Source organism: Cheilinus undulatus, linkage group 8 (assembly GCF_018320785.1).
Source record: "Cheilinus undulatus linkage group 8, ASM1832078v1, whole genome shotgun sequence".
NCBI classification, from domain to species: domain Eukaryota; kingdom Metazoa; phylum Chordata; class Actinopteri; order Labriformes; family Labridae; genus Cheilinus; species Cheilinus undulatus.
This window is the reverse complement of record NC_054872.1, coordinates 53224617-53240780: the sequence shown is the minus strand read 5'-3', so window position 1 is coordinate 53240780 and position 16164 is coordinate 53224617. Positions and strand designations below refer to the sequence as shown.

The 16164-nt window shown below is 35.8% G+C and overlaps 1 protein-coding gene across 1 annotated transcript; it reads right to left on the bottom strand.

Moving 5' to 3' along the window:
* Positions 1 to 4416: 4416 nt before the first annotated feature.
* Positions 4417 to 15906, bottom strand: polr3glb (RNA polymerase III subunit GL b). Its single transcript, XM_041793800.1, has 8 exons — positions 15741 to 15906; positions 10244 to 10433; positions 9830 to 9959; positions 9676 to 9744; positions 8254 to 8304; positions 5826 to 5914; positions 5601 to 5738; positions 4417 to 4722 (listed from the first exon to the last, which is right to left on the bottom strand). The coding sequence occupies exons 2-8, from the start codon at positions 10361 to 10363 to the stop codon at positions 4636 to 4638; spliced, it is 684 nt and encodes a 227-aa protein (XP_041649734.1). The 5' UTR covers positions 10364 to 10433; positions 15741 to 15906; the 3' UTR covers positions 4417 to 4635.
* Positions 15907 to 16164: the final 258 nt, after the last annotated feature.

Here is a 16164-nt window from a genome sequence, read left to right as displayed (position 1 = left end):
TCCTCTGACCACAGAACAGTTCTCCATGTTTCCTCTGACCACAGAACAGTTCTCCATGTTTCCTCTGACCACAGAACAGTTCTCCATGTTTCCTCTGACCACAGAACAGTTTTCCATGTTTCCTCTGACCACAGAACAGTTTTCCATGTTTCCTCTGACCACAGAACAGTTTTCCATGTTTCCTCTGACCACAGAACAGTTCTCCATGTTTCCTCTGACCACAGAACAGTTCTCCATGTTTCCTCTGACCACAGAACAGTTCTCCATGTTTCCTCTGACCACAGAACAGTTCTCCATGTTTCCTCTGACCACAGAACAGTTCTCCATGTTTCCTCTGACCACAGAACAGTTCTCCATGTTTCCTCTGACCACAGAACAGTTCTCCATGTTTCCTCTGACCACAGAACAGTTTTCCATGTTTCCTCTGACCACAGAACAGTTTTCCATGTTTCCTCTGACCACAGAACAGTTTTCCATGTTTCCTCTGACCACAGAACAGTTTTCCATGTTTCCTCAGTCCATGTTAAATGAGCTTTGGTCCAGAGAAGACGGACCACGGTGGTTCTGGTTCCTGTTCACATCTGGCTTCTTCTCTCCATGATCCAGCTGTCCAGCTGTCATTGGTGGATGGCACGGCCGACTGTGTGGACAGATGATGATTTCTGGAAGGTTCCTGAGCCCATGCAGTGATTTCAGGACAGAATCATGGCTGTTTTTAATGCAGTAGCCCCTGCATTTAACTCCTAAATGCTCCTTTTATACCCAGTCATGTTACTGACCAGTTGATAATTAACCAAAGATTTGATATTCATAAATGTAATAATCTGGTGATTTCTCAGGACTACGGTTGGCATTTAACAGAAATATTGTAGATTAAGGAAATATCTCATTTGTAATAATTTATTAGTTATCAAGTAATTCCTGGTTATATTGAGTTGATTGTGTGGTAATTAGAGGGCAATTTAACCCCACCCCAAAAATTACTTATAAATTATTCAGGAAAAACTCGCTGTAATTTAGTGGGCAAAAATAAAGAAACATCCTAAAAATTATCCAGGAACTTATAGAAAAAATTATCTTTTTTTCAATGAGTTTACTTGGTTAAATACCATCTAATTAGCAGAGAATTGCCACAGTATTACAAGGATTTACTTGATAATCAATAAATTATTACTAGTTAGATACTGCCTTAATTTTACTGAGATGCTGCATGGTTAAATTCCAACTATGAGCTAATTACACCTATTATTATAAAATTACCGGGTAATTAGAGCCTGCTAAATGAAGTGCAACATATTATCATTACTATTATCATCATTTTATACTTATCACATTATTATATTAATTACTATTATTGTATATTTGTTGGAATAAGCATTATTATTACTATTACTGTTAATATTTAAAAGTAATAATCATTATTATTACTATTACTCTTAATATTTTATAATAATAATTAGTAGTAGTATTGCTGTTATTTTGTAATAAGTACTTTTATTACAATAACTGTTACTATTTTATAATAATAATTATAACTATTACTGTTAATATTTCATAACTATAATAATTATTATAACTATTGCTGTTATTTTAGAGTAATAATACTAAAAATTATTATTCTTGTTGTTATTTTATAATAATTATTATAAATGGGATTATTTTGTAATAATAATAATAATTATTGTTGTTTTTTTTGTTGTGATTATTTCATAATAATAATAATTACTATTGTTATTTTATAATAATAATTATTGTTGTTATTATTGTGATTATTTTAAAATAATAATTGTTGTTATTGTGATTATTTTAAATTAATAATTATTACTATTGGTATTTTATAATAATAATTATTGTTGTTATTGTGATTATTTTACAATAATAATAATGATGATTATTATTATTGTTGTTTTTATTGTGATTATTTCATAATAATAATAATTATTATTATTGATATTTTATTATAATAATTATTGTTGTTATTGTGATTATTTCATAATAATAATTGTTGATATTGTGATTATTTTATGATTATTCTTACTGTTGTTATTGTGATTATTTTATAATAATTATTACTGTTGTTATTTTATAATAATTATTATTGTTGTTATTGTGATTATTTTATAACAATTATTACTATTGATGTTATTTTATAATAATTATTATTGTTGTTATTGTGATTATTTTATAATAATTATTACTATTGTTGTTATTTTATAATAATTATTACTGTTGTTACTGTGATTATTTTATAATAATTATTACTATTGTTGTTATTGTGATTATTTTATAATAATTATTACTATTATTGTTATTTTATAATAATTATTACTGTTGTTATTGTGATTATTTCATATTAATAATTACTATTGTTATTTTATAATAATAATTATTGTTGTTATTATTGTGATTATTTTAAAATAATAATTGTTGTTATTGTGATTATTTTATAATAATAATTATTAATATTGGTATTTTATAATAATAATTATTGTTGTTATTGTGATTATTTTACAATAATAATAATGATGATTATTATTATTGTTGTTTTTATTGTGATTATTTCATAATAATAATAATTATTATTATTGATATTTTATTATAATAATTATTGTTGTTATTGTGATTATTTCATAATAATAATTGTTGTTATTGTGATTATTTTATGATTATTCTTACTGTTGTTATTGTGATTATTTTATAATAATTATTACTGTTGTTATTTTATAATAATTATTATTGTTGTTATTGTGATTATTTTATAACAATTATTACTATTGATGTTATTTTATAATAATAATTATTGTTGTTATTGTGATTATTTTACAATAATTATTACTATTGTTGTTATTTTATAATAATTATTACTGTTGTTATTGTGATTATTTTATAATAATTATTACTATTGTTGTTATTTTATAATAATTATTACTGTTGTTATTGTGATTATTTTATAATAATTATTACTGTTGTTATTGTGATTATTTTATAATAATTATTACTATTGTTGTTATTTTATAATAATTATTACTGTTGTTATTGTGATTATTTTATAATAATTATTACTGTTGTTATTGTGATTATTTTATAATAATTATTACTATTGTTGTTATTTTATAATAATTATTACTGTTATTGTGATTATTTTATAATAATTATTACTATTATTGTTATTTTATAATAATTATTACTGTTGTTATTGTGATTTATAATTATTATTATTTTTGTTATTGTGATTATTTAATAATATTAATTAGTAGTAGTATTGTTGTTTTTATTGTGATTATTTGATAATAATAATAATTACTATTGTTGTTATTTTATAATAAAAATAATTATTATTTTTGTGGTTGTGTCGGGCTGTCCAGTCTAACTGCTCCTCTTATCTCACTGATGTTTCTGGTCTGTAATGTGAGAGTGTTGTTGACCGTGCAGCTGTTGGTCCTTGTAGATGTTATCTCTGCTCACTCTCAGTCTGTATCTATCACATTCATTTATAGTGTATTGATCATAGATCATTGATCATCAGTGTATTAAACCTCCACCATCCTCTCTACTGACAGTATTGATCGATCTTGGTCTCATGGATCCGTGTCACCCTCGTTACCTCACACACCCTCTCCCTTCAGCCTGTCTGCTCTCTGATTGGCTGATAGTCAGTCCCATCCTGGTGCTCTGTGAGTGTCTACATTTGGAATGACTGAGCTAATGTTAGCCTTAGCTGTGCAGACAGAAAGGAGGTCAAAGGTCAACACAGGAAACAGTCTGCAGGCAGGTCAGCTCTCACTTCAACAAGCTGCACCACCAGCCAATCAGAGCAGATCATCAGTAAATTAACAAATTAATCAATCCAATCAGTGATCACTCCTAATGGAAGATTTTCAAAATAAAAGCGCACAGACAGTTGGAGTCGGATTGTAGATTTCCTGGAAGACACAGAGGGACAGCTGGGCAGACTGTAAATACACAGAGAGCTGTAAATAACCTTCAGAGAGGAGGACACTTCAACAGCGCCCCCTACAGGCTGCAGACTCCACCACATCCTGATTCACTGTGGAAATGCAGCTCAAGAGTATGAAGACCTCCGCCACTGAAGTTAGTTTCTAGTTTGCAAATGTATTAAAAATAATATATGATAAATCTTTTTGAATAAGACCAACAAGCTCTGCACGCCTGGTTTGGGGGATTTTCTGCCATTCTTCTCCGCTGATCCTAACAAGCTCAGTCAGGTTGGATGGAGACTGTCAGACGTTTTCAGGTCTTTCCAGAGATGGTGGACAGGGTTCGGGTCTGGTTCTAGCCCCCTCTAGGACATTCAGAATCGTCCTTAAACCACTCCTGTTGTCTTGGCTGCAGTCTTAAGGTCACTGTCACTGACTTCTTTTTTTTTTTTCATCATACATAAAAGCGTTAAACTCCTGATGGTGAAGATTTTTATTATCCAACACTTATTTTCTTTTTCTCCATATAAACAATAAAACATGAATACAAAAGCTTAAAAACATTTTAACATACAGTGGAACGTTTTCTCTTTTAAACAATAAAAAGTCTTTTTTTTCTGTTAAACAGCTGATGGACGGATCCTCCGTTCACTCACAGTAAAAATGGATTAAAACCATAAAATCAGGAGCTGCTGGTTCAGTAAATTGCCTCGTCCATGTTGTCATCGCTGTCTCCTCCAAAATCCTCGCCGTTGTCAAAGTAGGACATGACGTAGTCTGTCTCCTACAGAGACGGAGGAATCATTAGGATGGACTGAGATTAGAGTCTGTCTGTAGCTCTCCCACCATGGCTTAGTATCTCTACATGCTGACAAGAATGAATGAGGGGCAGTTAACAACTAGCTAAGCTGCTAGCGCTACCTCTTTAACCGCTTTTCTCCCTCATGCCGCCATAAACATGAATGTAAAGGACACAGATGAATGTTTGATAAACTTTGATAACCTCATCTTTCTAAAAACTATACAAGGCTTTAAAGAATAACAGGATTGAAGGCAAGGATGGAATGTTTTATGGACTTCAAACTATGGCATCTTCAAAGGCAAGGATGGAATGTTTTATAGACTTCAAACTATGGCATCTTCAAAGGCAAGGATGGAATATTTTATAGACTTCATGGGATGACATCATCTTTTTTAAAGATTATTAAAAGGCTATAAAGGATGACATCATCAAAGGCAAGGAATGAATGCTGGTAAAGCAGGGGATGTTGTGTCCTTTTTTCCTCCATTTTTGCTGAATAACACACCATAGCTGGCAAGTTTTGGAAAAGTTGGCAACAAAGGGCAGTCAACAGGAGAGAAATGTTGTTGGTAAATCTGTGTTCTGATAAAAAATGAAGTCTGATGATTTTTTCATGACTCGTCTATTTTGGTTTGAAGAAGGATTCCAGCCATACATCATTAATAGGCTGATGTGACTGTAAGCCCAGCTGATTGGTCGATACGTGGATGTAATTTAGTTGATTTAGTTTTTCTTTGGTCTGTTCTGTCCTGACTATATAGTCTGTTCTTTCACATAAATGACTCAGTGAATCAACGTGATTTAACGTCTGTATGTGTGGATCCAAACCTTATCAATAAAACCAGGAATCAAAGGCTCACCTCCTCAAACTCCTCTTCATCGTACCCCTCCTCCCCCTCTGCCTCCTCCTCCTCCTGTTTCTTCTTCTTCTCCTCACCCTCCTCCTCCTCCTCCTCCTCCTCTCCAGAGCTGCCCCTCTCCTCCTTCTTCTCCAGGCTCTGACAGGTTCAGTAAAGGTGGTTAAAACTGTTATCAAAGTGCTGAAACAGGCAGGTAGATGAACACCTGGGTCAGGTTGGTCTCACCTCCAGTTTGAGCAGAACTTCCTCTTTCTCCTTCACTCGTTTCTTCTTCTGAGACGGCTGAGCTCTGTCTGAACGGCTGGCCGAGGCACCTGAGAGACAATGAGCAGGGCGTCAAACACCATCAACAAATCAGTCAATCAAAAATAACACGCCTGTCAGACACAGAGCAGGGCGTCTGCAGCACACAACAGAAGAGTGATCTACCAGTAACATCAGGTATGGACATTCATACCAATGCTTTGGACTGAATCTGGTTGATATGGAGTCATTATTGTCACAAAACTCAAGAACTCATTTTAGCCTTTTCTTATAAGATCCTGGTGTATGGATTTTGGTCTCAGATTTTTCTTCAGTCACGTAAAAACTGCCCTGAGCACAGGAAGTTCACATTTTCATAAGGAACTGGAGTAAATGGGTCAAAGAATTAGATGGATTTAAGAGACAGAACAGGAAAAATGTAATTAAATTAATCAAAATATGTTTTTTTTTATCTTTCTTTCCCCTTTTTTATTTTTTTTGTCTGTTTTTTGTGTTCTCTATTTACCTTTGATTTTCCCCCCTCTTTTGACTTTAATGTGTAAAAAAGTGTATTAATATGATAGGATGAAAGAAATGACTGATGAAACTTAATAAAATGTATGTTAAAGCCTGCAATAAAAATAAAATAAATGAATAAAACTAGCGATGAATGATTTTGAAAAAAAAAAAAAAAAATCTAATAGTGATTATTTTGGCTCATATTGCAAATTTAATATCAGCTGCTTTATTGAAGGGGATTTTTAAATTATTTTGATTAAGAAAAGCAAATACAAAAACAAGATAAGTGGGATGTTTGTAAATTATTTAAAAAAACAACAACACTTGAACGTTCAATAATGTGTAGAAATTTAAACCACAGCTGCATTTAACTGGTATTTGACATGTTTTAGGTTAAAGAAATATTGCACTGTTTGCAGCAAGTCATATTGTGATTGAATCTAATTTTCTATTAAAGCCTACCCCTTACCTTGGGCCAAATATTGGTAAAAAAAGTAGGAAAAAAGTGGTGTTTAATGGCAAAAGGTAGCTTAAATGGATGAGGTGGCAAAAAATGGTGAAAAGGGCAAAAAAAAGTTTCCCTTTGTAAGGTTTCCTGGGGGAATAGTATTTCAAATTAGGACATAAAAGAGCCACATGTGGCTCCAGAGCCACGCGTTGAGTATCACTTACCTAAATCAAGAAACAAGCAGTTTCCCAATCACTGTTTAAAAACAGGACAACATCAGATGGAGAAAAACCTTCTCTCTGCCCTTTCAGGCAGTTCAGATTAAACTGGGAATAAAAACCTTTACCTAAAAGAACTGAAAAAATTAGACCACTTAAAACTGGAACACCAGGACTTTTCCCACAACAGCTGTGGCAGGTCACACACAAAGGAAATGAATAAGCATGTTACATCACCAGCGTTCTGTTCTTTATGGAAGAGTATTAGGGCCACTAAAAAAAGAAAAATTTGAGAAAACTTTTTTTTTCAATTGTGAGAAAAAAGTCAGAATTCTGAGATTAAAGTCAGAATTCTGAGATTAAAGTCAGAATTCTGAGATTAAAGTCAGAAATCTGAGAAAAAAGTCAGAATTCTGAGATTAAAGTCAGAATTCTGAGATTAAAGTCAGAATTCTGAGATTTAATCTCACAATTGAAAAAAAAAAAAAAAGTCTCAAATTATTTTTTTTAGTGGCCCTAATACTCCTCCGTAGTTCTTTGATCATTTCTTTTGGAGAAAAAAAACAGAAAACATGATTCATAAGAACTTCCTGTGCTCAGGGCAGTTTTTCACGTTTTGTTCTCCTGTTCCTAAACACTAATTCAGGAACAGATTGTTTCTGGATTTTTGGATTTCTCACATCAAATTTAAAATCTGTCTGTAAAAAAACACTGACCCTGGATTTACTTCATGCTATGGAATTACTGTTAAAGTCTGATGAGGATTTCACTCTTTTACCGTGTGTGTGTGTGGGTGTGTGTGTGTGTGTGTGTGAGTGACAGTATATTGGGACTCTCTCAGTGAGATCAAAAATGTCTATAGGAGAACAGCATAGCAACAATGGGCTGAGCTACCGTGATTGGTCCATCCTCTACCTGCTTCCTATTGGCTGGTGCATCAAAGTTTCGTATGCCACAGAGAAAAATCAGAGTCGCTTTGACAGAGAAGCAGAATCAACCTGAATATAGTGAACATGCTCCTGAGTTTTGAGACAATAATGACCCCATAGTTGATGTTTCCATCTGGGATGCATTAAAACACCACAGCATGCTGGGATACCACGCCACCAGCTAAGAGGTTAACTACTTATTACAGTGTGTACTGTAAAGAGTTTACTGTGGCAGGTGTTGTGAATACCGTGCGTACTTTAGTGTGTATTTTATGTTCTTTGTGTGTTGTACTGACGCTCTGCAGCAGCTCTCCTGACTCGTAGTTCTTTAGGAAACCTCCTCCAGTCTGAAACAACAGAGAAAGAATCTGCTGAGGAGTCATCAGTGGACTGAAGAGACACGATTATGATCACATTATGATGATGATCTAACAGTGACACAGTAAAAAGTACTGACCCCTGTGATGTTTTACCCTTTGGTTTTGTAAAGCAATCACGGTTGATATAAAAACCATATTTCTACAAAGTAATGTCAGTAGGATGGTTCATCAGTATTCCTGGCTACCATTACACCATGAAGACAAAAGAACACTCAGAGAAAGGGTTACTGAAAAGTCTAAGTCAGAGGATGGAGACAGAAACATCTCCAAGAGTTCAGTTAAATCCATCCTGAAGAAATGAAGGAATATGTCACATGTAAATCTGCCTAGATCAGACCGTCCTCACAAACTGAGTGGGCGTGCAAGAAGGAGACTAGTGAGAGAGGACACCAAGACACCTATGACTACTCTGAAGGAGCTCCAAGCTTCAGCAGCTGAGATGGAGAGACTCTGCAGACAACAACTGTTGGCCGGGTTCTTCACCAGTCAGAGCTTTATGGGAGAGTGGCAAAGAGAAAGACACTGTTGAAGAAAACTCAGATTCAATCTGGACTAGAGTTCACCAGAAGGACTGTGGGAGACTCCATGGTCAAGAGGAAGAAAGTTCTTTGGTCTGATGAGACCAGAATGGAGCTTTGAGACCATCAGACAAGACGCCAAACACTGACATCACCACAAACACACCATCCCCACTGTGGAGCACGCTGGTGGCAGCAACATGCTTTATTTATTTTTATTTATTTATTGTTTATTTGATGTGGACATCACAATTACATTGGACAAACCAGATGCATTGTTTGAGTGTTTTAGCACAGGTGCTAATTCGCAACACTTATCCACAGGAGGCTTTTGAGAAACCACATGCTGTGGGGATGTTTCTCAGCAGCATCATGCTGTGGGGATATTTCTCAGCAGCATCATGCTGTGGGGATATTTCTCAGCAGCATCGTGCTGTGGGGATGTTTCTCAGCAGCATCGTGCTGTGGGGATGTTTCTCAGCAGCATCATGCTGTGGGGATGTTTCTCAGCAGCATCATGCTGTGGGGATGTTTCTCAGCAGCATCATGCTGTGGGGATGTTTCTCAGCAGCCCGCCCTGAAGGCTTGTAAAAGTACAAGGTAAAATGAAATATAGGAAAATCCTGAGGACAGTCTTATTCAGTCTGACAGAGAACTACGGCTAAGAGAAGATTTATTTTCCAGTAAGTCAATACAAGGGTAAAATGTCACAGGGATCAATACTTTTATAAGAACTGTATCAATGATGTAAAGTTGATGATTATTAAATAATCAGGCGTAGTAATGATGTTTTAATAACATTACTGATGAAGAGTCTAACCTGGATTCCAGTCCATCATGGCGTCGTTCTGCTCGTTGTTGTGGTATTTATCCGAGTATCTCTCCACGTCTGACAGACAGAAGTGGGCTGATCAGCTGATGACCCATGTTACTCTGACTGTGTGTGTGTGTGTGTGTGTGCATGCGTGCGTTACCTCTGAGAGCGGCAGTGGGTTGGATGAAGCTGGGCAGAGTCTTCATGGCTCCTCTGAACTCTTGTTTTAGAGCTAACAGATACTCCGCCTCCTCGCCACCTATCAGGGGGAGGGGCTTCTGCTCCATCACCTGCAGAGAGCACACACAGTCAGGAACTGCTCTGAGTCTGTGCATGAGTGTTAGCGTTTCTTTTACTGTGTGTGAGTATCGTCCAGTTCAGACTCCAGATTTACGAGACCGTTCTGGAGCGTTATCAGCTGTTCCCCTGGTTTAGCGTTTGCCTATACCGCCTACGCCATGGGCTGGTCCTGTTTGTAAAATCCCCAGTACACTGAGTCCACGTCTCACCTGGTCACCAGTCTTTGGTCTGAACTGGACTGTACTGAGTGGGCTAAAACATTTATGATTCTTACAGGATAGATGGGCGTGGGCTGTTGGATGGATGGAGGTAAACTGTCTCCTCTGTTGATGCCTACAGCCTCGACGCTGAAACTCATCAGCCTGCGGCCCCGCCCCCGTCCTCGACCCGCCATCACGCCCGCGATGACCGAGACAGACAAGTACGGGTCAGGTCAGACCAGGTATCAGAGGAGAATCTAAATCCTGACAGATGAAACAAAGAAAAAACAAAACATTATAGTTCACATGAGCAGAACAACTCCTAAGAGGAGAACAGTCTGGGATTGGTCTTCAGTTTCAACTCCAATTTCATTTATCACTTTTAGTTTTTGATTTCATTCGTCTTTACTGCCGTTTGTTAGCTTGTTTTTGTCAGTTTTTACTGCTGTAGTTTAAAATGTTGTCATAGATATGAAACACTGAAACAGCTGGAACATAACGACAACTTAAAGCCTGTAAAGCAGGAGTCACCAGCCTGTAGATCTGGATCTGCTGGTACATCTGAGAGACATTTCCAGGAGATCTCCAGACTATCATGGATGAGCTCTGAGTCTTACTGAGTAGGGCTGAACGATTTGGGAAAAAAGTAGAAAAACGAAGAGAGTAGGATGTTTTTTAAAGACCAGTGATACTCAACGTGTGGCTCTTTAATGTCTTAATTTTAAATATTATTCACCCAGGAAACCTTAGAAAAGGGAAACTTTTTGACCTTTTTCACAATTTTTTGCCCTTTTTCATCCATTAAAGCTACCTTTTGCCAATAAACACCACTTTTTTCCCTACTTTGTGCCAATTTTTGACACTTTTTTTCCAATTTTACCCATCTTTTGCCACTTTGATCCCATTTTTCCCTTTTCACAGTTTTTTCTCCATATTTTCACCCACTTAAGCTACTATTTGTCCTTAAAATATCACTTTGTTCCTCGTTTTTGCCCATTTAATCCACTTCTTTTTGGCAATTTTATACCTTCTGTTGTAGCTATTCACATCATTTCTTTGTTTGATAATTTTATATTTATTCATTATTTGTTTGAGGAGAATTTAAGGATTAATTTTGATACAGCTGATGTTATCGTATAGAGTAATTAATTACTGATTGGGGCTTTTGTTTTGATATATTTGGTAGTTTGGCACAAGGTGACGTCTATATTATGGGCAGGTAGGATAGGATGGGCGTGCACCAGGGAAGGTGAATGGTTTTTTACCAGGAAGGCATGAGTCAGACAGACGGGGAGAACGCCAATTGTTTGTGAGAAGCTTTTGTGAATAAACGCCTCAAAAGTTATAATTTTTGCATGGACGTTGAAACTTTTGATCCTGCGTAAGATCGACTATCCCGGGCCACAGTGGTCGCTTTGATTTTTTGAGTTTTGAAATTGTTTGTTAATTGACAAGAACAAATCACCGCCACACCTTCTTTGCCCTTTTTCTTTTTTTATTGGCCACTTTTTGCCCATTGAAGCTACTTTTTGCCATTAGCTAAATAAATACCACTTGTTTCCTCTTATTTTGCCCGTTTCTGCCACCCCTTTCGCCACTTTTATCCCATTTTTGCCCTTTTACATCACTTTTCACCCATTTAAGCATCCTTTTGCCATCAAATACCACTTGTTTCCTATTGTTTGCCCATCTTTGCCACTCTTGACTGCTTTTTGCCCATTTTAGTCACTTTTCACTCATTTTTTACCTTGTTTTTGCCACTTTTGGACCTTTTTGGCTACCTGCTACTCATTTTTATGTCACTTCTCAACCATTTTTGCTCCTTTATGACCTTTTTTCATGTTTTCCTCCCCATTTTCACACATCTTTTTGCTTTTTGACCATTTTCGCCTCCTTTAACTTATTGTTATTGCTACTTCAAGGTTCTTTAGCCACTTGGCTCTTGCAAAGGTAGTTTTCGACAGTTTGGTTCTTTGGTTGGGTAGGGTTGAGTAACACTGTTATAGACTATTCTAAAAAAAAAAGGCACTTGAATGATTGCATGATTGTGCATTGCATAGCATCTCTGCTGCAAAAAAAAGCTTTAAACTGACATTTTGACATAAATTTCAGGTTAAAAAATTTTTGCCTATTCCGCAATTTGAAAATTGTAGCAGGCCACATTGCGATTTATTCTTATTTTTGATTAATTGCCCAGCCCCATTACTGAGTTTTCTTAACCCCTTTAGTTTTCAGCATGGGCCAGTGATCATACAGTTAAAAATGTGTTTAGTTCAAGTCTTACACTGAAAAAAATATTATGTGACAGAGCTGACAATAATCTGATCAAGGTGACAATGGTGATGTCTTAAACTAGCCTTTTGAAACAGACATAAACACCTTTATTGACTATAGATAAAGAAAAATGATGAAAATGAATGCTGAAACCAAGCTCTCTGCATGCTCTGATTAATATTTTGATCTACTGATTACTGTATCTACCTCAGGTTTTGATCCTGGTTCTTGTAAATGTAATTTTTAATTTTTTTGGCTCTTTGGTTGATCAGGTTAGAATAACTCTGGTTTAGTCAGTGTACAGGAGTCAGAGCAGCTTTAGATACAAGACTATCTGGGATAATAGATGCAGTTTGATTAAAGTTTTCAGTACGTCTCAGTACTTAAAATCACGGAGGACCAAACCTGCCAAAATTAAAAATATGCCTTTACAGCCCCAGTGAGGGTACTGGTGTCTGTGGAAAGACAAACTATTTTGAGGTTTAGCGTACCAAACCAAATAAACTTTAGGTTAGCTAAAGTGAGAAGTAAATGGATAACTAGTTACAGAAGAGAATGAACTGTTCTAAGTAGGGGTGCACCGATCGATCGGCCAAGATCGGCATCGGCCTCGATTTCCTTGATTTTGGGAGATCAGTGACCGGCTGATCCTTGTAAAATAAGATCGGTGAATAAGATCAGTTTCATATGCCTCTACCAACTCAAATGTGAAAAATGAAAGACTAACAGAACTGATATTATTTAGTAGTTTGGACAGCAATGCTTTAAACTTTTCATTTATATTTGAGAGAACTACCTCATGTGCAGTTAAAAAACAAGTTTGTATTGTTTCACAGGTATTGTTCAATGTTATTCAATAAAATAAGACTGGAACATTGAAGGTGTACGCTGTCAGTTAAAAAGAAAATCGGTGTCGGACAAAATCAGAATCGGCAGGTCAGGCTTTTTAAAGATCGGTGATCGGCCAGAAAATTGCAATCGGTGCACCCCTAGTTCTAAGGCTTCATATTCACAAAACTTCAGCATTAATTTCGTTTCTCATCCATCGTGGATAGACCAGGCTGTTATGAGCCTTCAGGCTTCGTGTTTTTAAAATCAGGTCCAGAAAAACGTCAGCAAACTTGATCTGTGGCCAGATACCAGTGTCCACAGACTAGGAAACAGTTTGGATCTCCGTCGAGTCCAAATATTCAAGCAGATATTAGTCCGTTGTCCTCCCGTTTTCACCGCTCCTCACAGAGCAGACTTCCATGTTTTCATGCAAAGAAGGTCTAAGGTTTAAAAGGTCCAAAAAATGACTTCCTAAGTTCTTTCCTATTCACTTTTCCTTAACACCAACGAAAAACGTCACAGAGTGAAGGAAAGGTGGGAATAAGAGGACAGGAAAGGAAAACTGTGGTGATTAAGGAATCTGACTGCACTTTCCCTCGGCGAATGTTACGGACGTGACGTGTGTTGTTTGTGTAAAACCACCACTCTGTGATTCTCTGTGTTATGTGCTGCGAATGAAACACTAAAACGTCAGAGATATGAGCTCATTAAGATTTTTATCTCCTAAAGTCTCTTCAGGAAGAGGAACAGTGACTGTGAACGTCAGGAACAGCAGATAATTTTCTCTTAATCTGGACTTTCTGCTACGTCAATACAACTAGATGAATAATGTTCAGGTCCTTTAATTTCACAACCATATTAGATTGTTTTGTTTTATTCCCCACCTATCCATTTTTTCTTTAATTTTCTCGTCTCTGTTATTTTACTAGTCTACTCTGGTCCTGTCTTTCTTTCAGCTCGTCATGTGAAAAGCTCTATAAACCTCGTCTTCCCTGCGTAATTATGATGATATAATATTCACAATATAGCAACACAATGACTTTATCGCTTTAATTGGTTGTGATTTACAAACTAATCACGTTTACTTTAATATTTCAAAATAGCAAAACAAATACAGTTTAAAATACTGACTGATCAGTTTACTGTTTGAATAAAATGGAAATGAGAAGAAATAAAATCATTACTATAAGTTGAATGAAATAGTTTTCATGTCTGTAATATTCCTGTGTTCGTCCCTACTGCCTTTCATTTATCACATGTATTATAAGTTTGACTGAATTTCAGGGTTTAAATCGGTGCTAGTAAAGTTACAGTCAAGTTATTCACCTGTTCTGATGAGCGGTCAACAGGTGCGTCACTTTAAATGAAGTTTACGCAAAGCATTGTGGGTCGTCTTTTCATCTCTCCTTTGGTAAAGGATGCTCCAGTGTTTCCTAGGCTAAAGGAGAGAATAAAGGAAATAGTTAAGCTCCTTTCCTTTTCAGTTGGAGAATTCGAACGGCCGTTATCATGGCCGACACTAAAATGCTTCTGGGTCGTTTCACTCAGTTAGGAACCTTCCTAAGAAAAACGGGCTATTCAAACAGACCCTAGATCTCTGCACTCACATGTCCATCAACCAATAGGCGAACAGTTCAACCCAAGACACACTTAGGACCGCCCCCTCATTTGAATATTATTTTCGGCTGTATTTCATGCTGACAGTGTCTGCAGCATGAAATAAAAAAATGTGAGAGCAGAGCACTTTTATTTATTGATATTTAATTCTATTTATTTTTGTATTTATTTCCACTTTTATTTTTATTTATTTTTTTTGAGTCTCATTTTCTTATTTCAGTATTTATTTTCACTTTTATTTAGTTATTTATTTATATTTAATTTTTGAGTCTCATTTTTCATTTGTGTATTTATTTTCACTTTTATTTATTTATTTATATTTAACTTTTGAGTCTCATTTTTTATTTTTGTATTTATTTTCACTTTTATTTATTTATTATTTTTATATATATACATATACATATATACACACACACACAAATATAGTATTTACTTTTTGAATTTTTTTACTTTTTTATTAATTAATCAATTTTAAATTTTGGCAGGTTCGGTCCTCCATATCAAATAGATAAAGTTCCTCAGATATAATCATAAAACTGTGGTATCTGTGAAGTAGACAGAACCACTACAGGACTATTACAGCTGTATAAGAGCACAAATACAGCTCTGAACCTGCTGCTTGTTCTCTGTTTCTCTGGTTTGTTCAGATTTAGTGGTTTGGTCACTGGTTCACGTTATTAGCTCAGTTAGCTCAGTTAGCTCTGTTAGCTCAGTTAGCTCAGTTAGCTCTGTTAGCTCAGTTAGCTCAGTTAGCTCTGTTAGCTCAGTTAGCTCAGTTAGCTCTGCTAGCCCGGTTAGCTCCGTTAGCCCGGTTAGCTCCGTTAGCATGTTTCTCGGTGTTTCTCTCACCGGTTCAATGAAGCTGCTTCTTCCTCTTCTTCCTCTCTTTTCATTTTCACACCAGGGGTTAAAAAATCACCATAAAAACATCCTAAAACGATAAAACATCTTTGTTTACATCCACCATCGCGCCATCTTTTTCTTCTTCGTTTGGCACAGACGAACTCGACGTCCACATACCGCCCCCTACCGCAGAGAAGGGCACTACAGGCCTGTGGTCAGGATTTTCTTCTTCTTCTGTGGAGTTTAATGGCGTCAGTATGTGTTATTGTCTCATTACTGCCACCTACTGGGCTTAGTGACAGTCTACATACAGGAACATCAGAGGACAGCACACATGATGATGATTTCTGCTATAAGAGGTGTAAATAGTCTTTTTTTATGATTATTTAATTAAAATCTTTGAATTTCATGGTCTATTGTGACTTTAATC